Genomic DNA, 24562 nt, shown 5'->3' on the forward strand with positions numbered 1-24562 from the left:
CCACCCAATGGATACTTGAACTCATTCATCTATACCCTCTCTCTCAAAAGAATCTCCTACCAACACACACCTATATGCTACTAAGGTTAAACACATGCTACTTAGAATGATGATGGCCAGAAACAAGCAAGTAAAATTGCACTAAATGATGGATAAAATACCGTTGTCAGAATAAAAGAATCGAGGATTATCTGACAAAAGCTTGTATGAAAAGAATAACAAGATTTTCAAGCTTCTAAATAAAAATAAATACCCAGAAATATATTCTATGGTTTTTTGAAAACAGATATTCTCAAATATGTGTTATTTTATTATAGTTTTGGCTAGGTTCCCTTCTAGTTGCTCCTTTGTAACACTTATGTATTTATATAGTCAGAGAATCTACTTTTCTAGGGCCATTATTTCTGGACTTAAATAAGAGTAAATTATCTCCCTGCTTTTAACTTGAAGATTTTCCTTAAATGGAATAAGCCTGAATGAAAATTACCATTGTAGGTTACAATAAGTCCACTAATTTAGTTGTGGTAGGGTTTGATTTAAAGTAAATGGAAATGTCATATAAAATTATCCATAGCCTTCAGCAATCACTTGAAGAATATTTAACAAACAGAAAAATATTTTTTGTACTGTGATTTCCACACAGTATCACTAACAAAAATGGAAGAACATTAAAGTGTCTCTAAATTATCTGCCTAATGTGTTTTGATTAAACATTTCCACATGTTTGCTGTAAACCACTAATATGTCTCACATTGAGATTTTTTTCTGTGAGGGACACCTCAGTGATTTATAATTAGCACTTTATGAGAACAAAGTGGAAGGAATATATGCCTCTGGAAGCCTTTACTCTGGACACATTGACAATAACTTAATCTTGCTGAATGTTGATAACATTCTCTAGGCAGAGCTATAACCATTTTTTTGCACAGGGATTCTCAGAGAGCCTTCTTAAAGACTTGCTTTACATCAAAGGTACTGGCTTCAGTATTCCAATCTCCAATGTCCTCCCAATTACAGATTTGTTCCAGGCTCCACTTTAATGATGACTACATTTCTACTGGCCTGGAACTCCTCTAAGCTCCATCCTTACCACTAAGAAAACTTGTCTGGAAAATGGATTTATAGCAAGCAAATTGTTTTTGTTTTTGTTTTCATTTATTTTGACTATTCATTCACTTGGAGTGACTTTGAAAAGGTCATAGTGGTGATTACTTGTAGGTGCAGTTAAATTCTCTCAAAGCACAATTAGAATCATAATTGTCTCAGTCCTATGTTTTATGTTCCCATGTACCATATACTGAAAAATCTAATAGATTCAACTCTTCATTTCTCAAAAATTCATCAGAATCTCATTCTTCTTAGTGAGTTAATTATATGAATGTAAACCAATGGCAACTATTAAATCTGTTTTATTTTAATCACATGGCCAGTATAAAATCTTAAACATTGACGTAACTTTAGAAATCTATTTCATTCCCCTGACTTTACAGATGGTGCAACTGAGAACTAAGTGACTTTCCTCACATTGTTAATTCATAACAGCATATGTCTGGAATCTGAGTCCATTTTTTTTCTACAACTCATCACAAGTAATTTAAAATCTTGTACAAAGCTAGGCCAAACCAGGGTCAGACACTGTCATAAACAAAATTTAAGAGAGATATTATCTTCTTGTGATGTACACTAGATCAAAATCCATAGAAGGATTGAATTTTGGTATAAATAATATAAAAGATGACATAAGATATGTGGAAAAATCCATATTAGCTTATATTCTGTATCAGCCAATTCCCTGGATCCATTATGTAAGCATATAAAGAAGATGATGCCACTTAAATAGCAAACTTAGGAGAGGCAAGTTAGGGTGTCAGGCAGTAATTCTCTACCTGCTAGATGCTCTTCTCTGAGATTGCATACCCAAATGGTTATTAGTGAGTTTGCCATCTCATCTGATAGCTACGAGGACACCTCATAATTGTGAGTCCGAGAGAGTAGATCTCCATTTTCTCCCTGGAGAGAATGTTTCAGCTGTCAAAGTTTTAATACCAAACGGCCAATTTTGCTCTTGGATCTGAACATTTGTTTAGGAAAAGCTGGCATACGGGATTTTTCATCTCAGAGAAAAAGAATGAATAAATTAGCTAACTTTTCCTTTTCTTGATCACAGAAACGTAACTTCCAGGATGTTGTTAAAAGCTGCATATAGCTTTTTTTTTTTTTTTTTGGTTTGTTTTACTCAATAAAAGGAAGTTTGGCTCACCAATGACATGCAGAACATATGGAGGATATTGAGAAAGATAAATGAGGCCTGATTTTTGAAAGATGGTAATTAAAAAGTTGTTCAGCCTTGTTTCTTTTTGTTCTTCTTGTTGTTACTATGCTACTTTACCCAGGAAACTATTAGGCAAAATATATCATAACACATTGTGACATGCATGAGATATTAAGTATTCTAAGTAACTGAATTTCTTAGCTTACTTAAAGTTATTCTATGATTATAATAAAATTGTACTATATTTTAGGTACAAATGATAATAGAGTTATTTATTCACTTAGTTTTATTATTAAACTTCAATCTAGAAACTAGACTAATTAGTGAGCAAATGTCTGCACACATATAAAGAGCTCTCATAAAAATGCAAATTTAAACTTTTCTCTGTCATCTTTAAATATGGAGACACTATCAGAGAAACAGACACAAAGTACCTCTTCACCATTATATAAGTAGAAACTGCAGTTCTTTAAGGGGAAATAACAGTTGCTTAAAATTTCATTTTATCAAAGAAGTAAGATAGTTCTGGAAAGTAAAATTATGTATGTAATGGGGATTCTCTGGAGGGAAAAAATTTGATAGCATTTCTTGACGGCACAAGTGGAAGTTTTAGTGATAAAAATGTACACTTGAAATTGTCTCTGCTTTTTAGCCATCAGGAGAAACAAAAACAGGATTTTAAGAAACATATAATGGAAAGAAAATGCCATGTGCTTGAAAGTGCCAGGTGATAATTTGGGTCCCTGGGTTGTTACTGTGCTTTTGAATTTAACTTTAGGAAAATCATGTCATTTCCATGCTATAATAGCTAATGTGTTTTAGTTGGACTTATAAACACAAAAAGAGTTTATAGCATCTTATCAAACAACCATTAATTAAAGATTAATAAACAGCTAGATGTAAAAATAAAAAATTTTGTTGTAATTTTTTATTCAATATCTGAATACATAGCTAGAGAGAAAGAGAATTGGCTAATGTATTACATAGTATTCACATTATTTTCAGAAGATGGGTTCTGATTTCCATTAACCTTGACTATTTTTACTTGTCAAGCAATTAATATGACAGAAGAAATAACAGATGCTCCTTTACCATTAACCTTTGGAGGGGAGACCCCCATTTCCAGTATTTATAACCATTTGACACAATCTTTTAAAGGAATGGAAAGATCCTCCAATCAGAGATCTCCAATTTGCTCATTGTAAATAAAATAAATATATAATCCAAATTTAACCTCACTTTCAAAGGCATGTAAGATGGTCTCCCAACTTGTTTTGCCTATTTTTAAAATTTTACGATGGTAAATAAACCCTGGAAAATTCCTTCTTAGATTTTACCACCTGAAACTGCAGCTGTTGGCTGCCACTATCAAAGCCTTACAACTCCAAACTCACGTGCAAACCTCATCAAGGGCAGACATTTCTAATTGATTCCAGAAGTATTTCTTTTGCTGAGATCAGGGGGCAAAGGAAGAATAATGAGCAGCTTTTTAGAGAGAATTGGGGGTTAGGGTGTTGAGGAAAGGGGGAGGGGAGCTTTTAAAATCTCGGGCTTGGCCAGAAATGCATAGCAATTTTACGGTCAATTGGCTAGAGCATCTGGAACCAGGCATTCTGGCCTCGTAGTTGATGGTAGTGAAACCAGCTTACAGGCAACAGCAAGTCCATAATGAGTCCCTGTCATGTACTAGTGGAAACCACGCTGACATTCTGCCAAATATCCCTGCACCTTTTTCTCAGGGTCAGGATTCCCCTCAGAGCCCTCCTCTAATATATGAAATCCCGTCCACCCATGGATCCTAACCTATTTTAGCTATTGTTAAAGGCAACACAAAAAGAAAGACAAAAATTAAAACTTGTATGTGTTTAATTCTATGCGTGCTGACAAGGCTTTATATCACGAGGCCATGTTTGCTTTCATTTGGGGGATATATTTCAAACGCAGCGGGCCATCTTGTTAGTGCATGGAGAGTGTCGGATGCTCAGGTCATAAATCATAGCACAGCGCATGGCACACAGGCTAGAGGAGGCAAAATGTGAGGCTCTTTGTTATTTCAAATGTAGGACAGGTGATTATAAAAAGGGGCAGGGTTCCGTTTTTTCTTTAATGCCGAGCAGAAAACCGAGATGATGTGGAAATAATTTCTTATGAGTAAATGATGTTTACCTTAAGCTGCTGCTCGTAATTCACCAGGCTGACACTGGTAGATTATATCCACAAAAAAGTCAGGTAAAAGGACAGCCATGAAAAATGTAGAGGGATGTGAGTCAACAGGATGGAAACTGGTTCAGTGGTCAGAAATGGGCCATGCAGAAAACTAGCCTTCTAACATTCCTAAATTTCTATTTTTATCCAAACAATATAATTAATAGAGATTGTATTCATTTTAGAACTCACTCAAAATTCCAAAGCTTGTAATGTTGAACTAAATTCAACATGTTTGCTCTTCTACTTAATCTATTCTTGGCAAGGAATCACTTCCTGTTTTCAAACAAGTAAAACAAGCAAAAAGGCAAGACAAAATCAACGAAGCAAAAATTAAACTAAGAAAAGTGCATTTAAAATATTTTTAAACTCAATTTTAATGTAAAATTCTCCTTGAAATACCTATGTTTTGATGATTTCAGTATAAATTAGTCAGAAATATGTAAAATTTTGTTTGTCGTTAATACACATAATATTAAAATGGTGAAAAAAGTATATGATGGTGAAATCCGTTTGAGTTTACATTATTTAGCAAAACAACTGCACCTGGCAGTGACACCCCTGCTGGAACTTTTCAAATAATGGCCTAAGGGTAGAGGAATGGATGGGCAAGAATATAAGACATCTTTATGTTTCTTAATTTTTAACCATCTTAATATGAAAAGATGTTATATAGAAAACTAGCAGGGATTAATATTTTCTAGTATGTAGATTCAGTATTGTAAAATTCCACACAAGGTCCAATAAATTATAGGAAATTTAATATGATGATTTACAATCTGCTGTGTAAAAACTAGTTTCTCTTTTCATAAAACAAAAAAGCGATACTATATTCTAATATTGTATTGTGTACTAAGATTTTGCTGCTTGCTCATAGAAAGAAAAAAGTAATTATTTTTAGAAGAATCACTGGGAATGGATAGAATTTTTTAAAAATGGGGCCTCGTAAAAATCACCCCAAATAGCTAGTTTCACCTGCTTACTACTCAACCTGTTCCACACTCAATACATTAGTTATTTTCTGTCTACTCTGATAGAATAGTACATAATATGAACATGAGAGATGTACGTGCATTGTGGACAAGATTACACACATAAAGCTCTCTGCATAAGACCTGGGATACAGTGAACATTTGTTAATTACATATGATGATAAACCTTGAAAAAATTATATCTTTAGATTGTAAAAATACTTACAAGGATGATAAGAGAAAGCGAAAGAATAAAAATATTTTAAAAGAAAGTGGCAATGATACTTGAGTTAGAGGTGAAGAAGAGTGACAAAGCTTTATTATGTGAATATACACAAAAAATCTTAAAAAGAATTTGCTAAAAACCTCAGTATTTATCTATTTTATGCTATTCCATGAATTTTGCATTTTTTTGCTAAAAATAAAAATCTCATGTTCTATAAAACATTAATTTGCATGTCACATGTAGGTTATTTTCACCCTTCTTGATTCATGGAATACAAGAGAGTTTGCAAGCTGGGACTATGATCTAGTAAAGGAAGTGGCTTATATTCACCTCTTGGATAAAGGGCTAAAGCACTGATAAAATGGCTAATATTGGGATTGTTCAACAGCAAACTCATATACTCAGTTATATAGTATCATGAATACAGGAGAATTTCAATGCATTTTAGCAGTTTTGATATGTCGTACAGTAGAGTCTGGATTAATTTTCAATTTGAGTATTCTCCCTTACAAAAGGATAGAGGAAATCCTGATCTATGTATTTAAAATCCTAATACTCCATAAGCCTTGCTAAAAAAGCAATGATTGTGGAATTAATCTTCAAATTATATGTCAAGTTTTATTTTTGCATGATAGCCTATATTCATAACCCTTTTTAGGAGTTTTATAGATTTATAGCGATGGTTACAGGAGGAATGGTAGCTGGATATATCTGGTACTATAAAGAAAAAAGTTCATGTTCATCTAAATTAATAATAATGGATGGTTTAGTACTAGCATTTTCATATGTGAGGTAGTCTACTATTAAATGACATTACTCCATGGAAATGAAATCCATTTGAGTTCAATCCAGGGGTAATGAGCTAGGAGGAGATAATTTTAATAAGTATAAATGACAAAGGATTGATATCATCATATATAAAATTTCTAAAAAGCAGCAGAAGAAAATAACCAAATAGAAAAATGGGTAAATGAGATGAAAAAGCATGTTACAGGCAAAGAAACATAAGTGGCCATTAAAGATGAAACAATAATCCCTTTCCTTTAGTAGTAAGCAGAAAAGTGGTAATTAGAAATACAATGAGATATCATTTAATCTCTCAGACAAACAAAATTCTGACTTTGTTGAGGGTATTTATACTCTGATGGTAAAGTTTACAACCACTTTGTAAAACAACTTGATATTTTTTGAAGGATATAATCCTGCACATTTCCTACAATCCAGCATTCCACTCCTTGCTGTGTGAGCCTAGAGAAACTCTACATATACGCCACGTGCACTAGATTTGTGCTTCAGTTTTTATTGCATCGTTGTGAAAGTAAAAGCTAGAAATAAACAGTAAGGATGGATATTTTGATATAGTCACACAACAAACTAATTTATAGCAATAAAAATGAATAAACTACATGCAACAAAAAAGATAAATTTTAAAAACAAAAATATTCAATAAATTAAAGGAAATTGAAGGAAACTATATATGACACCATTTTATTATACTCGAAACTTTTTTTAAAAATAAATTAAATATTGCTTAGTGATAAATTTAAGACTATATGAAGTGATTAGAATTTGTTTAGAAAAAAGCATGGATATGATAAGCACAAAGTGCGAAATAATGGTTATACTGCAGGAGTATAAAATAGTGGAGGATCACACAGGTAGCAAGCAGGTCACACACTGTTAATAATACCTCACTGGTATTGTAATATTACAGTTTTAATATAGGTGGTTTTCATTTCATTATCTTATAAAATACTTCATATAATTTAATATATAACAAGTACTACATAATAAAACATAAATAAGTTGAAGTATTACTTAAAACTAATGTAACTACTACTTATTAATACAAACATTGTGTAGTTGATAAAAATATTTGAAGTCTGAATAATATTGAAGTAGATTAGTCAAAACTGCTGTATACTCTAAATATTCATAGGTCAATGTATGTTTTATTTTCCCCTTGAATCCATAAGTATGTTTATGGAAGATTAGCATAGAAAAAAGTTGGGTGCATTCATTATGTGGCCAGATGTACAGTTGAAATGAATCATCTAAGACAGCTTTAGTCAAATGTGTCTACATTCTATGATATATGCTAATCATCATCGTGAGGATCCTAAGTAATATAAAACCTGTGTGTAGTAAATTGCATAATGACCATACATTCATGTGTATCCTTTTAAAATTGACTTGACTGCTCTTCTAATCAAGAGATGAAGTCTATTTCTCCATCTCTTGAACATTGGCTGGTCGGTGATGCTTTTTGACCAATGGAATGTGGTAGAAGTGACATTTTTTTGAGTTCCAGAGCCAAGGCTTCAAGAACCTTTGCAGATTCAGCTGTCATGATCCTGATATTGCCATATAAAGACCTGGTCTGGCCCACAGGAGAGAGGAAGAGGTTATGCAGAAGGAAAATAAAGGTGTTCCCTCTGAAAGCCAAAACAGAGTACCCTAATATGACCCATGTGATTGTCCAATCTGCTGACCCCTAAGCTGAATATATATATAGTCCAATGAGAGAGACCACACAAAATAAACACTAAGCAGTAGTAGCATCAAAACACAATTGTGAGAAATAATAAATCTTCATTATTCTAAGTTGTTAAGTTTTGAGTTAGTTTGTTATGCAGAAACAGATAACTTAAACACCAAAGAAGGAAAAAAAGAAAGAAAATAAAAAAAATCCTTGAAAACATGAAGCTGCTAAGAACTTGCTTTATGATATGTGTATTTTGACCAACTAGTTAACAGGAAGCATCTGAATATGCATACCTTGTCATCTGAAGTCAATAAATATTTTATTCAGTATTCTTTGTAAGGTTAAAATTCCAGCAAATGCTTTCCATTTTTGTGTATGGAGCAGGTGCTTTCAGGGCTTGTTTAATATTACTGAATGTATAAATAAATATTTAAGAGTCTTTGTCATATTCTATTTGCTTGAAGCAAGTCACAGGTCTCACTCACGCTCTAGGGGAATGGATTATATAAGCTGACAGGTCATAAACAGCAGGGACAGGAATCATGGGGCCACTCTAGTTTTTTTCTGCCACAGTTGGACATGGTGTAGACAATAATTCAGACAAATAATTATGTACATATACATATATATTTGTATTCATATATATGCTTTTGTGGAAAATGAATCAGGTGTAGAGGAGGCAAAATTAGAAAACAACAATAATGAAAATAGTACCCAGGGAAGGCTAGTAGCATTTCAGTTAAGACCTGATGTGAGGGGAAAAACCATGTAGATTCCTGAGGAAGAGCAGTCAAAGGCAAAATCAACTGCAAAGCTACCAAGGCAGGGTGTACTAAACACGTCCCTAGAACACTACACATGTCTGAATTTGAGTAAGCAAGAGGAAAAGTAGTAGAAAACGTGGTCAGGGAAGTAATGATGATCAGCTGACGTTCATTTGATAAAATGAGATTATATTGGATGAGCCAGGCTTAATCAGGTGAAAGCCTTTAAAAGGGACTGAGCCCTCCCTGAAGTCCTCCTTGCAGCTTGTTGAAGTAAGCAGGCCTGTTGGGAAAGCCTATGTGGAGGAGCCTGCGGGCAGCCTCTGGGACCAAAAGTCAGCAAAAACCTAGAGCCTGGAAGTCCTATAGCTACAAGGAAATGAATTCTGTCAACAACCTGAGCGAGCTTGGAAGTGGATTTTTCTGTAATTGAGAGCCTCCAGTTGAGAATATAAACTCGCCAATACCTTAAATGCAGTCTTTTGAGACCCCTAAGCAGAGTATCAAGCGAAAATGTGCTTGACTTCCTGACCTATGTATGGGAACTGTTAGATAATAAATATGTTTTTTAAGCCACTAAATTTGTAGTAATTTGTAAGAAAATTTCCCCAATCAAAATTAGTATACTGATTAAAATCTAAGCTCCACAAAGGACTTTTGTTCTGTTTTTGCTAGAGCAAGCATTTAGCATTGAGTAAACGTTTCTGTCTGCCATTTAAAACATTAGGCAAATTGGTTCTGTCTTCAGTGGGCATTTATTTATCTCCTGTCAAGACCCGCACTTTGGGCTGTTGTCCTAGTTCATCTCATCACTGAATCAGTCCATGGTCACCCCCGCCTTGGGACATTTCACTGTCCTCCCTGTGCTCTCCACTTTCTATTCCACTCGTCCAAATTCTATCCACCTTTGTGCAGATTCAGCAGATTCAAGGTGCTTTACAACGTGCTTCCATTTCAGTGATTTAAACTAAAAACTGTGAATCATAGTTTAGAATTTTTCTATGGTCTACATTTAAAGCAACTGAATGTTCTTTTGGAATCAACTCAAATTATTTGGCCACTAATAAGCAGATATTCTCAGGTTTATATTTTCATTGCTTTTAATGCCTTATTCTCAAAACATTATTTTAAATTTCTGTGTGCAGCTTATGTATGTATGTATGTATGTGCATAGTGTAGTTAAATGAATGTTATTATTAATATTTACTATTTACATGCTAATTATTATACTAGATTCTACAAACTCTTCTTTACTTCTTTGAATATCAGAACAATCCCTGTAAGTTTTTTTATTCTCCTTTTTACTGAGGGAACTAAGCTAAGGAAGCTATAAGATATAGTCATTTTAGATAACTTCCTCAAGGCCACACAACAAATTGGCAGAGCTGGGAATGGCACTTAGGTTTGTGTGACTTCAAAGCCAGTGCTTTTTCCAATACCCTAAAGTAAATTATCTTCTCAATTAAATAAAAAGTTATATGAAACAAAATATTTACAAAATATATGCAAACAAATATTTCACATTACCTTATATATCTATATACTTATAAAAATGAGCTATTCATCTTTGACCTTGCTATCTTTTTTTTTAAGGGTTTATCAGGTTAGACATTTTTAAAGGTATCAATATGAGAAAATTAAATCAATCACAAATTCTCAGGTCCATCTTAGAAAAAAAGAACATATTACATCTGAATTAGCAAAAAAAAAAAAAGTGTATGTATGTGAGAAATGGGTAAATATAGGAATGAAGTGATTGTTTTTCTGTCTATTTATTATGAGTGAGAAAGCAAGCTTAAAAAAGAAGGTATATGAGCGTGTGGTTAAAATATTGATGGACCTATCCAAAGAGAAATGTATAAGGTCATGGACTAACCATGGCACACACTAAGTGGACAACTGTGCACCTGCGTAGCAGTAAATTCTAGTTATAAACATCAAAAGCACCACACCCTTACTTAATATTCTAAAGAGAATAAATCTTCCATGTATAGATCACAGGGTCAAATTCAAATTATATTTTGTATTTTTGACTCAGAATTGTAACTACCCGAGAACTGTTTTATAATCTAAGTGAAACATAATTTAAGGTCAATTTTCTAGCCTGGGTGAGCTTGTGTGTATGTGTTTTAAGCTTTAAGCATAGCCAGGAATATGCTTGTTTGGTGTGGAGTAACTAGAATCATTCGAACCCATGAGATTTGACTTATATAATAAAGCAACATAACAGAAAAACTCCATCTTTCTAGATAAATAGAGAAGAGTCATAGGGCTAAAAGCTGATGTTGCCAATATATACAACTTTGATTTATAAAAGAAAGAGGATTAATTGCTTCAATGACATTGATTCAAATGATAGCTTCAAAGAATACTGATGAGAACATTGTGTCCTTGTAGTATAATCACTCCTAGTCAGTTACCCCTAATTCATACTGAATGGAGTCACTGAGACCATTTACTAGGTTTTTATACTCCTTATGTAGGGCAAAGAACAGTTTTATTGAAATTATGATAAATGGTAAAGATTTATATAAAGTTTTTAGAAACAAAAAACATGAGGAAAACACAAATTTGAAATTCTCAATTAAGAAATAAGAGTTGGTAACTAGTTGTAATTTTAAAGAATTTTGAACTTTAAAAAGAAGTGAGAGAAAAGGCCGCTTCACAGGTAAATATGTTGATAATAAAATATTTCCCCAGTCTTTGCCATATAGTAATTGACTTTTGACTAGGGAAGACTTGTTCAGTTTTAATCATAGAAATTCAGTGGTTAATAATAATTTTATTAATAATAATAATAGCAACGATAATAATAACATAAGCAATGATCATAACTAAAAATGTGTCAAGTGCTTCCTGTATTCCACCCTTTGTGTGTCTTAATTTTTCTAACAAACCATATGAAGTAGATACTGTTATTACACTACTTTAAGGAAAAATTTTAGTGGCAAACTGCAAGAATGTTTACCTTGAAGAATTGGCCGTGTGTATGCCTAGATGGACAGGAACAGGTTCTGGAAAGAGTAAGTAAGCTGCCCGAAAGATGTTGCCATGGTGTCCTCCCTTTCTTGAATCATAAGCCAAAGATAATTTAGAAGTAATTTATTCAAACCATTTGTTTTTTTCAAGAGTAATTTGCAGTTAAATTGACAACTTTTTCTTATAGCTCTTTATATTTTTCATGTTACTTTTGCTACATTGCATCTAGATTTTTCATCTAAATCCCTTGAGATAAATTAGTATTGCTATCATTACATGGAAGGAAAAGTTGCTAGATAATTAAGAGCTATGGTGTCAGATGGCCTGAGTTTGTATCTTGACTTGTTCATTTATTAATTATGTTAATTAAAACATATTATTTAACCCCTTTGTAACTCAAGTTTCTCATTATAAAAATAAAAATTATAGTAACTACATCATGAGTTACATTGATATGAAGATTAAATGGAATAATACAAGTAAGACATTTAGAACATAGTAAAATCTCAATGCATATTAGCTCTCAGTAAACCTATTTTACAGGTGAACAACCTGAGACAGAGTCAATATCATAGTCATTGTCAAACTAAGAATTCACAACCACGACTTTTAGTTCAACGTTGTTGCCCCTCCACATTTCCCATGCCTCAAACTTCACTTCTGGATCCTGAGGCAAGCCAAATAATTATTCCATGGGATTTTAAAATTTACATAACAAAATAATAATACAATAATAATATCTAATATTTATTGAGTACATACTGTGTTTTAAGCACCGTGCTAAATCTCTTAAATAGATTATCTCCATTAATCCTCAAAATCCTATTACATAGATATTATTATTTCATTTATTTACAGATGAAGAAGGCAAGGGAAAGAATATTTAAGTGGTTAAGTAGCTGCCCAAGGACACTACCTAGTAAGTTCCTGAGCCAGAAATCAAATTCGGGCAATGTGGCTTCAAAGCTCAAGTCTTAACATTCACTTTCACCTATATTATTTTCTGACTAATAGAATTATTATTAAAGAGAATTATTAACTAGAATTATTCACTTTCACACATACAATTAGAATATCTTCCCATATTTAGAGTGTAAAAATGCTGTTCTTTGATAGAGATTGGCCAAGCAAGTATATTACTGTATTTTTTAAAATATATAAATTTCTTCATTTTTCTTTTAGGTTTTAATTCAAGAAACAATACATGTTCACACTATATAAACTTTATTTAATATCTATTTAAATGTATTAGATTAGCTGATACTCAAGACCCTTATTCTAAGATTTCATGCTTTATTATTTTTTTTTATTTGTATGGTTTTAAGAGTAGGAAATATATTCATGTGGTTCAAAAATTTTACGTACCAAAGAATATTAACTTAATGAAGAATCTCACCCTATTCCTTTCTTCCAGCCACACAATTCACTTTCCCACAGGCAACCACGTGTTGGGTTCTTGTTTATCTTTCCAGATATATTTACATAGATACAGTTAATACATTTATACATTTATATACATATGTCTTCCCCTCCTTATTTTTATACTTATATGCCTTATATGGTAGCACCAAATAAGTTTGTTCCAATTTATAATCATTACTAAATTATGAAATACCCATTTTAGGTTTTCCATTGATGCTGGGGGGAACGTTAGCATTAATGTTTCATGCTTACATAAGGTGACAAATTGTACATTCTGGGGATGTTGGCAGGTTGCTCAGCACCAAAGTTAAACAAGATAGCTCTTAATTTAAAAGTATAAAACCATATCCATTAAAATGTTAATGATGAAACTAAAGATTTTTAAATAGCTATCTAAATATAAATATGTACCTAAAATTTCAATGTAGTTCTTGGAAGATAAATTTTAGTTATTGCAGAAGATCAAATTATAACATATATATTTTTTTCAGTTATAAAAAATCTCAATGTCATTAATAATTTTATTTCTGTAGACTTATTACCTTATATAGTTAATTAACAAGGCACCTTGATCACCATTTTTACTTTAACAACCTAAAGAGAAAAATCTCAAATGTCAACATCTCTGCCAAGAACTTTTCATAAATCACTCTACCACTTGTTGAGAACAAACCATGTGGCCTAATTTTTTATAGACATCATGAAATGTAATTTGTCCAACAATTCTATAAGGTTAATGGTATCAATCCAAACTTAGAGATCAGAAAACTGAGGCTTCACAATTTCAACTAGCTCAAAGTGACACAAGTAATAAGTTTTAGTAAGTAGATGAATAGGTAAAATTTCCCACAGGTACTAGTCACAAACTCAATAGACAAAAACAATTTTGAATGAATGAATTAAATATGCAATAGATGTATAATCCTGCTATAGCCATCTAAAGCAAATGTCTTACCTCAAAAGCAAATGACAAGGAAAGGATGAGAGGCTTCAGATGACCAAATCTACACAGCATTAGGAACACCAAGCAACGGAAAGTTTCCAGAATGGCTGCCTTAGGTCTAAAATAAATGTCATTAACATGCATTAGCTTTAAATATACTCTTTACATGTTTGTATGTTATAATTAGTACAGTGATACACATTTATTATAATTTTCAAGAAATATGTAGTATTTTAACAAATTTGAGGACCATGTGGCTCTGAAGCTATTTGTAAATAGGCATTGAGCTAAGAAATAAAGTGCATCTTTTTAAAGAAAATCTATACTTTATCAGTTTATTATTTAGTTTTGGCATTGATCAGTTAGGGTGAAGCATACACTCAACTGATAAATAAAATATTACGCAACTAAATTTCTAAGGTTTAGAGTAAATGATATTTTCCTCACTCAATATCTTTATAGTTCATTTATTTTAAAATGACTTGTTAGGAGGACTGATATAATTAACTACTCAAATAATGAACAATCAAATTCTGAAATATTAGGAACATGAAAAACATGGTTATGCCTAATATGATCAGTAGTATAAATACAGAATTTTATTTTGTGATGAATATTTTCCATATATATATATGGTAACCTTGAAATTCAAACTAAAATATCTGAAATAAGTGTGTTTATGTATTTGAAACAGAGTTGAGTGTCATACACAGATAAGCATTTATTGACTGCCTTAAAATGATAGAAATAAACAACTACTTTATTAGCTTAAAATAGCTTCATATGATAGTCATCTAACACTCGTTGGATAATAAATATTTTTGTAAAAGACAAGTAGTATTGTTAGAACAGCTGACTTTTCTAACTAAAATATTCTTGAATTAATATCATTATAATACAGCTATATATTATTATAGTACAGAGATATAGAGAAAAAGTGAAAAACAACTAAATATATTCGTTGAACTTAAAATTTTCTTCTCTAGTCTATTATTATGACCAATTGTTTCTGTAAAATTGAATATGACAGCATTTTAGTACAAAACACATTATTAATTGTAATTTAAACTAAAAAAAAAAACCAGGGTAATAGTTTATGACTTGTTTGCATTCAAGTAATGTGATTAATTTTTTGTGAAAAAATATTAAGAAATAATTTCCCCTTGTAAAGTAATATTATAATTCATTCCTACAAACTGATGTTAAAAATTGATATCTGGGTAATTATTAATAAAAAATAAGATTTTTATTTTAAAACACATAGATTTTGTTAATTATGTTACATGGTTTACTTTTAAACTTTTATATTGTGAAATGAAACATACATATAGAGAAGTATACAAAACAAAATATGCAGTTTGATGACTTTTAACAAATAAGTAACCATGTAATCACCACCCAATATCAGGGACTTCCTATTCCCTCAGTATTTTCACCCTCCCTCTATCTCAGCAAGAATCACTCCTATAACTTTTATGATAATTACACTTTCTTGCTCTTTTTTAATTTATACTTTACCACTTTAGTATAAATTTCTATAACTAGTCTGTAGTTTAATCTTTCTTAACTTTTTATAAGTGGGATTATATTGTGTCTAGCATCTTTTACTCAATGTTGTTAGTGAGATTTATCTATGATGCTGCATGTAGCAGGAGTTCTTTCTTTCTTCCTGCATAGTATTCCACGGTGTGGATATACAATATGCATGCATCCATTCACCTCATGAAGAACATTTGGAATGTTGGCCATATTTTTTTTATTATCAACAATGCTGTCTTCACATTCTTTTACATGCTTTTAAATGTATTGGTTAATATATAAGTTGGATTGAATTGTTGGGTTATAAGATATACATATATGCTAAATATAAGTCAAATTTATGTTAGAAAAAATTCTCAGTTTTTCAATATAAACCCCTCTCTTCAGTGTATGAGCATTCCAACAGTTGGTATTGTCAATCTATTTAATTTTAGTCATTTGGGATATTAGTTCTTAGTTACTTATAAAATTTGCAAATAGCATCACCTACTTGAAGTTTTTAATTTTTTTTACTATTTTAATGAGTTAATTTTAGAAAAACTGACTTTTTAAATATTATTATAGTCTATTTTATTAATTTTATCTTTATAATTAGAAATTTTTGTGTACTATTTAATATTTTTACATACTCCAAGGTCACACAGATATATCACTATGCTATCTGCTGAAATCTGTATTGGATTTCCTTTCACTTTTAAATCTATAATCCCTAGACCCAAGAATTAAGGTAAGAAATATTTGTCAAATTTATTTTTCTTATTTCTATGTGGAAATCTAATTTTCCCAAGATCATTTATTGAAAAGACAGCCATTTCCCACGGCTCTGCAGGGAAACCATTGTCACAAATCAAGTCTAAATATAAGCATAGATATCTTTCTAGGTTTTCTGTTCTAATCTTTGTGCCAATAAAACATGTCTAATACCATAGCTTTAGAATACATCCTAACAGCCAGCAGTGCAACTCCTATAATTTTTTAAACCTCAAGACTGTGTTGGCTATTATTGGGCCATATACATATATTTTAGAAGGAGCTTGTTAAATTATAGAAAGAAATCTTCTACTATTTTAATTCAGATTCCATAGAAATGTAAATCAGTTTGATAAGAATTATAATCTTTACAACATCAAGCACTCTAATCTATGAATATAGCACTCTTTCATTTAGTTCTTTATTTTTCACAATATTTCAATCATTTTGTAGTGTATTTTTAGAGATTTTTGTACTCATTTTTTTAAGATTGTTTTTTCTTGGCATTTGATATATGTGATGCTATTACTTATACAGTCATGTGTTGCATCATGATATTTTGGTCAACGATGGACCACATATATAGGATAATAGTCTCATAAGATTATAATGAAGCTGAAAATTCCTATCACTTAGTGAGTCTTAGCCCTTGTAAGGTAGTACTACAATGCATTACTGTTTTGGGCTGAACTCAGTCTATCAATAGTAGAGCTCTAGGCTAGAAATGCTGGGGAGCACTCATGTGGGCCTTGGTGAGCTTCCCACAGACATTACCCCTTTCTAAATCAATGTTACAAGTGGACTGACACTGTATTGCAAAACACCCTTCAGCAATAGCCATGAGAAAACTTTTAATTACAGAGAGTGAATGAGAGAGAGAGAGACAGAGAGACAGAGAGAGAGAAATGGGCTTGGGGTTCTGTTTTTATTGGGGTCAAGGGTGAGGGTTCTGTGGGCTCACTCTTTATTGGTGAATTTAAAACATAAGAGTTGGAATATAAAGCATAGGAAGAGAATAAACAAGTAGGCCAAATGGTCAGTTATCAAAATCAACCAAAATCTCTAAAACAAAGAAGCCTAACTCAATATCTACTGTGGTGTGGCTGACAGTGTGTTTATTCCTGATAGTCTTCCTTAAAGTGGATGCTTCTTTGAAGTAGATGTCTCAGAAATCAAAGCTTAAAGTTGAGCACTTGCGTTGCAACAAGAAAAGCCAACTGTCAAGGCTTAACACTACAATTACTCATGTGTCTGTGGTGATGCTGGTGTACACAAACCTACTGAGCTGCCAGTTCTGTAAAAGCATAGCACAAGCAATTATAATAATAGGCTATACCATCTAGGTTTGTGTAAATGTCCTCGATGATGCTCCCACAAAGATGAAAATGTGCAGTGAGGCATTTCTCAGAATGTATCCCTGTTGTTAAGCAGCCCATGACTGTAGTGTTTTATTTGCTAATATAACAAAATGCAGTTGATAACCACTTCGCTAAAAATGTTTCTGAATGTATCTATTAATTTGAACAAGTTTCCTATAGATTCTTTTGATTTCTTGATTAATCCATTAGTTTAGTTTATTAAATTAATATAAATTAATTTTTTAATGATTTTGCTAATTCCTTTTAAATCCTTGTGCTTTTTATTTCTTTCTCTTTTCTTTCTCCACTATTTTCAGTAAAATGTTAAATAATAAGCATGTCTTACTTGTTCTCCAATTTTCAAAGGGAAATTGTCAACATTTCATTATCAAATGTTAGGCTTGCTGTAGAGGGTTGTATAAATAGCTTTTATTTCACCTTCATTTTTGCTGGATATAGAATTACAGGTTGCTAGGAATTTTCTTTGAACACTTTAAAAACATCTCTTCTGGTTTTCATTGCACTGGTTCTGAATGACTTACCTAGATCCCATATGAGTTCTTGACTATGGCCATTGGCAGTTTAGACTTTTAAATAATTTTATGCAATAAGAATAACTGAATAATATTATGGCATAATTGATAGCATGCTTATTTGGCCTATTATCTGCATCCATGAAGACAAAAATCTTCATTAAAAAGTGAAACTATACTATTGCTATTGGCTGTGCTAATTCTATTAAGTGTATGCAAGAATGGAATTATGATGTTTAAGTCATCCTGATTTTCTAGATCTGGGTAATTATTTCAGTTGGACTTGAGACTCACTTTTCCATTTTCTCTTTTTATGGCTTGGTATATACTTTACTTCTAGTGTAGAAAAGTAGGGATAGAGAGCAAACAAAATGATAAAATAAACACCACTTTTAAAGTATTGAAGAAAAAAATTCTACACATTGTTTATGTTGACTATGTGAAATGTGCCAGCTGCATCATTCTTTACAAAATGTTTATAGGAAATGCATATTATAAAAATTTTATTAACCAGAAAGTTCATTTGGACCTGGGCCTTGATGAAACTCCAGAATCTGTTGCAATTCTAGATCATTTATCAAGCTATCCTTGGGAAAGTGACATACATTCAATATAAACTAAATGTTTGTTTACTGGAATTTTATATTTAAAATTTACCAAATGGTTATTTAATGTAATGGTTACCATTTACCTACTTGAAAAGCAATAACACTACAACTAAAGATAAGACTTCAAGAATGACTGAGCTTTTTTTTTTGCAGTTTTTCGCAAAGTTACAAGGTATGTAAATTCTATAATGATGGATTCTGGAGTCACATTGCTTGAGTTTGTGTTCTAGTCTATCTCTTATTGTTTGTCTTTCTTAATTTGTAAAGCAGGCTTTATAGCAATTATTATTTCAGAGTGTTGTTGTAAGAATTAATAACATTCCATGTCACATATTAATTCCATAAATACTGATATTAGCATTAATATTAATGATTGATAAATACTAAACAATAATGAATAGATATTTTTCTATATGTCATCTGCCAAAAAGACATTTTAAAATTGTTCAAGTGAATGTATTTTCTGGCCAGGGTAATATTTAAAACAGGATTCCTTAAAAAATATGCTGCTTGAGGGCAAAGGACATAAAATACACATACATTCAGGCATATATTATGAACTATTCAATGGCAAAGGAAAGCAACTCAAATATGTTTTATATTTTATTAAGTACTCAGAGTTATGGTCTATGTTTTGCCAAATTAATCATTATATTTATAGGTTTTCTTTAATAAACTTGAAAAACCTAAATTTCATTTAAAAGACTTAGATTTAAAACACACCCTAGATATAAATTCAGATAAACTGCTACTCTGTTTCATTTAAAATGAAGGTGTGAAATTATAGTTTTAACTTTATTTTTTCAATAACAAATGTTTGGTGAATGTCAAAGTTTCACATATGTTTAAAAAACCTACATTATAAAATTACATAAAATGAAAAAATGTCATGTCTTGCCTTTGATCCAAAAGAAATCCAATGGAGGTCAAGGTCAGAATAATGAAGCAAACCCTCAGAAAAAGAGTGACCTGTGATAGTGCCTGTCAAACAAACAGAGACCAACAGATCCTTTAGGAGAGTTATCCGAAGGCACATTAGAATTTAAAGCTGACAATGAACACAGCCCAAATTTTATTTTACACCATTTGTCACTGACATTTTTTTTTAAAAAGGTTGATATTTTAAAAAAGAGGATGTTTTGATTTTCATAATGTTATTTAGTTATATTTTTAGACACTTGAAGAATGAATTAGATAATTCCACAATGATATTTTGCTTAATGTATTCTTTCTAAAAATTCTCCTTTAAAGTTTTGATTTTCATGACTTTTCGAAGTACCTATGCCCCCGTGTATAGATAAATCACTTACATTTTTATGAATAAATACCATATTCCAATAGCTATTTTTAATACCACCGAGTCTTTGTGGTTTCATATGCAAAGCTGTCTTTAATATAGAAAATATTTAAAGAAGAATGTGTTTGAGTGCAAACATATATGAAAGAGATTGCACACATATTCACATTCATATTTGATAGAAAATGTTTGTAATGTCAAAGATTACCTTTTAAGTTATTGTAACAGAACAAGATATTTTGTCATAATTATAATTATGCAATTTGTTTATATGTCAAAATTTAATACTAATATTTTTTGAGAATCTACTGTTTTATAGCTTATCTGCTATATGTTTCATATACTTTAATTCTTTATACAATGTTAACAACCTTTTTTGTTATATCTGCTTCACATATGAAAAAACAAACAAACAAACTGGGACTCAAAGGACTAAGTAATTTTTCCATCATCACAAAGAAATAAATGATGCCATGAAATTTTAAATAGATCTTTTCAGGTCCCAATGTTTAACAACCGCAGAATACATATGAGCCAGAAGCTTAAAAGGAGCAGGAACAGAGATCTAAATTGAAGTCACATAGCTAATATTTGGGGCCAGATGAATACTGCTTTAGATTGAAAGTGAATCAGTAAAAGCAAGGAGTTGGATACACAGACCCTAGATAATTCCCCTACTCACTGATGATGTTTACATTTCGCCTTTATGAGAATATCAGAATGTAATACAACAGGTTGGCAAAAATAGTGATCAAAACATTATTATACAAACATTTTTCTCTTTCCTTTTTCCTGAAATAACTAGAGGTAATTTCAACTATTATTAACTAATATTTATATCTAACAAATTGCATCTGTTCAAAGTTATATACAATAAGCAAAAGCCTCTAGTTGCAATTGCTGCTCACATCTAATACCCTAGCTCCACTCCATCTTATAAACCAGCTCTATTTCTCATGGACAATTTCTTACACCTCTCTATTTACCATACATATGCCTGGGATGGCACACGAAACTGCTGAGTAGTCATAAATCTGAAGAAAAGTATCAGAATGTTTAGGACATGGGGATAATGTTAAGTATGAGATATAGGATGCGGAGCTCAGTCAATGCCAGAATGTTTTAGTGCAGAGCAGGAGAGTGTTTGGATATGTGGAATTCAGCAGTGTGACTGCTTTGGGACAATGAAGCAAAAATGACCTGAAAAATATTTTCTTGGTGGCAGAAGTAACAAGGTGTGCTTGAATAGATTAATATTTGCTTAAGGGAAGCATTTTATATTTAAAGAAAAATGTCTCTTTCACCATTATTGCTTTATTTTTATATTTTAGGGAGAAATTCATATGGAAGGGAGAAATGAGTTGTGCCCAAACACTATAGCATGATTTTAAATGTTCTATAAAAATATAGGGTTTTGAATTATGCAAACCTATCTGCCATGGAAACATGGGCAAATTATTCCACATTTCTAAAACCCCATTACGTGCTTGGTACATTTGAAAAAAAACAAAAACAAAAACTGAGTTTGGCAAGGACTATAATAAAATGCTTAAAAGAGTGCTTGCCACAAAGTAAGAAGTCGATTAATGGTCATGATGATTATCATTGTTGCAATGTTCAGGCTATACTAATTTTCCAAATGGCATTTAGGCTAATCTTATTTATAACAAGATAAAAAGCACAAATAAAATGTCCATTAGCTCTTACAAATATCACAGGAAATTCAGAGACAGAACAAAATATATATATATTTTTGTTTTGGTTAGGGAATTCGTAATCCTTGCACTAAACAAACAAACAAACTCTTTTTGCAAATTGCTTCCTGGTTATGGAAGTCAGAGTGAAAACCAAATAAATACAGCTCTCCAGCTGTCTTGTCAACATCTCTACTTGGCTAATAGGAGACTATAACTTAGTTTGTCTACAACTCTGTATTTGATTTCCTCCTCCATATCACACATTTCCCAGTTTTCTTCATCTTAGGAATGGTACTTCCAGTTTTTCAGTTGCTCAAGCCCAAACCTCTGATTCATCCCTGACTCTCTCTCACTGTCTACTTCTAATACATCAGAGATAAATGTCAGCATTTTATTAGAAGCATACCCAGAATAAAGATATCACCCTCTTACCATTCCATGAAAAAATTCTGATGGTCAACATAACTACCTTTTATATTTCCTAATGTTGCAGAAAAATCAAACCGGTGAGAAACCAAGCACCACTTGAAGAGTTGGAGAACTCAGGTTTATTACGCTGGTGGTCCCAGAAGAGCTAGCGCTCTGAAGATCTGGGTCATGAGCTCAAGGGTAACCTTACTTTTATAAGGCTTATCCGCACAGTTACGGTTGGCAGGAGCTGATTGGTTAATTTGTCCTCAGGCGGTTACAGAGCGCAGGAGTTGCTATGGGCTATGGGCTATGGGCAGTTACAGAGAATAAGCAAAGGGGATACATCTGTTATCTAGACAGAACAAGCAAAGGGGAGGCTGAGTCTTCACTTGATCTCAAGGTCACCCTGCCCTTATGCCACAAGCATGTCTACAGAAGCAGAACAAAGAGCTGATTACAAGGTTAGCCATCTGAGTGGAAAATTTCTCTTCACTAATATAGTAAATTTTGCAAAAGGAAATAATCTGCCTCATACACTATGTCCTAAAACAATACTATGCTACTATATTTAAATTGTTGTATTACTTTGTGTATTGTCAAAGATTATTTAATAATTTTTCAATGATTTTATTGTAAGGACTTAGAAAAAAGTACCTGGACTTTGTTATTATAACAAGGTGATGTATTTTTATTTTTTATTTTTTTGAATTTTTTAATTTTTCAAATGTAGTTGGCATACAATATTATATTAGTTTCAGCTGTATGATATAGTGATTAGACATTTATATAACTTACAAAGTAGTCACCTCAATAAATCTAGCACCCACCTGTCACCATATATAGTTATTAAAATATCATTGACGATATTTTTTATGCTATACCTTACATCTCCATGATTATTTTGTAAACATCACTTTGTGCTTCTTAATCCTTTCTCCTTTTTCATTCCCTGCCCCGCCCCCCGCAACCATGCTCCCATCTGGCAACCATCAAAATGTTCTCTGTATCTATGAGTTCCTTTCTGTTTGGTTTGTTTATTTTGTTCTTTAGATTCCATATGTAAGTGAAATCATATGGCATTTGTCTTTGTCTGACTTACTCCACTCAGCACAAGATCCTCTAGGTCCATCCATGTTGTGGCAGAATGCAAGATTGCAATCTTTTCTATGGCTGAGTAATATTTCATTGTATGCCTGTACCAACTCTTCTTTATCCATTCATCCATTGATGGACACCCAGGTTGCCTCTGTATCTTGGCTATTGTAAACAATGCTACAGTGAAAATATGGATTGACATCTCCCTTTTGAAGTAGTGTTTTCAGTTTCTTTAGATAAATTCCCAGAAGTGGGATTACTGTGTCCTTCTTTGTCCCTTGTTATAGTTGATTTAAAGTCTACTTTGTCTGGCATTAGTATTGCTACCCCAGCTTTGTCGGTTTGTTTCCATTTTATGAAATATCTTTTTCCCTCCCTTTATTTTCAGTCTGTGTGTGTCTTTCAATCTGAAGAGAGTCTCTTATAGGCAGCATATGTGAGGTCTTGTTTTTTTTTTTTTTTTACCCATTTATCCACTCTATCTTTTGATTGGAACATTTAATTCATTTACATTTAAAACAATTGTTATTAGATATCTTGTTATTGCCATTTTATTATTCATAGTTTTGATCCTCCTCCCCCTCCTTAAAGTTCTTCTAACATTCCTCATAACACTGGTTTAGCTTTTTCTTGTCTGAGAAGCTCTTTATCTGTCCTTCAAGTCTAAATGATAGCTTTGCTGAACAGAGTAATCTGGATTGTAAGTCCTTGCTTTTCATCACTTTGAATATTTTGTGCCAATCCCTTCTGGTCTGCAGTTTCTGTTGAGAAATCAGCTGACAGTCTTATGGGAGCACTCTTGTAGGTAACTAACTGCTTTTCTCTAGCTGTTTTAAAGATTCTCTCTTTATCTTTAACCTTTGACATTTTAATTATGATGCGTCTTGGTGTGGGCCTGTTTGGGTTCATCTTGTTTGGGACACTGTGCACTTCCTGGGCTTGTATGCCTATTTCTTGCACCTGACAGGTTAGAGAAAAATGATCTTGCACCTGACAGGTTAGGGAAA

The 24562-nt window shown here is 32.1% G+C and overlaps 1 protein-coding gene across 1 annotated transcript in view; it reads right to left on the minus strand.

The window, feature by feature from the left end:
• AGMO (alkylglycerol monooxygenase) overlaps positions 1 to 24562 on the minus strand; it is a 282907-nt gene that overhangs the window by 104692 nt on the left and 153653 nt on the right. Inside the window, exons 11-12 of the mRNA XM_006911959.1 lie at positions 19954 to 20036; positions 14280 to 14385 (exon numbers count right to left, since the gene is read on the minus strand). Coding sequence (XP_006912021.1) covers positions 14280 to 14385; positions 19954 to 20036 — 189 coding nt within the window. The remainder of the gene's footprint in view (positions 1 to 14279; positions 14386 to 19953; positions 20037 to 24562) is intronic.

Source organism: Pteropus alecto, unplaced genomic scaffold, assembly GCF_000325575.1.
Source record: "Pteropus alecto unplaced genomic scaffold, ASM32557v1 scaffold21, whole genome shotgun sequence".
NCBI lineage: Eukaryota > Metazoa > Chordata > Mammalia > Chiroptera > Pteropodidae > Pteropus > Pteropus alecto.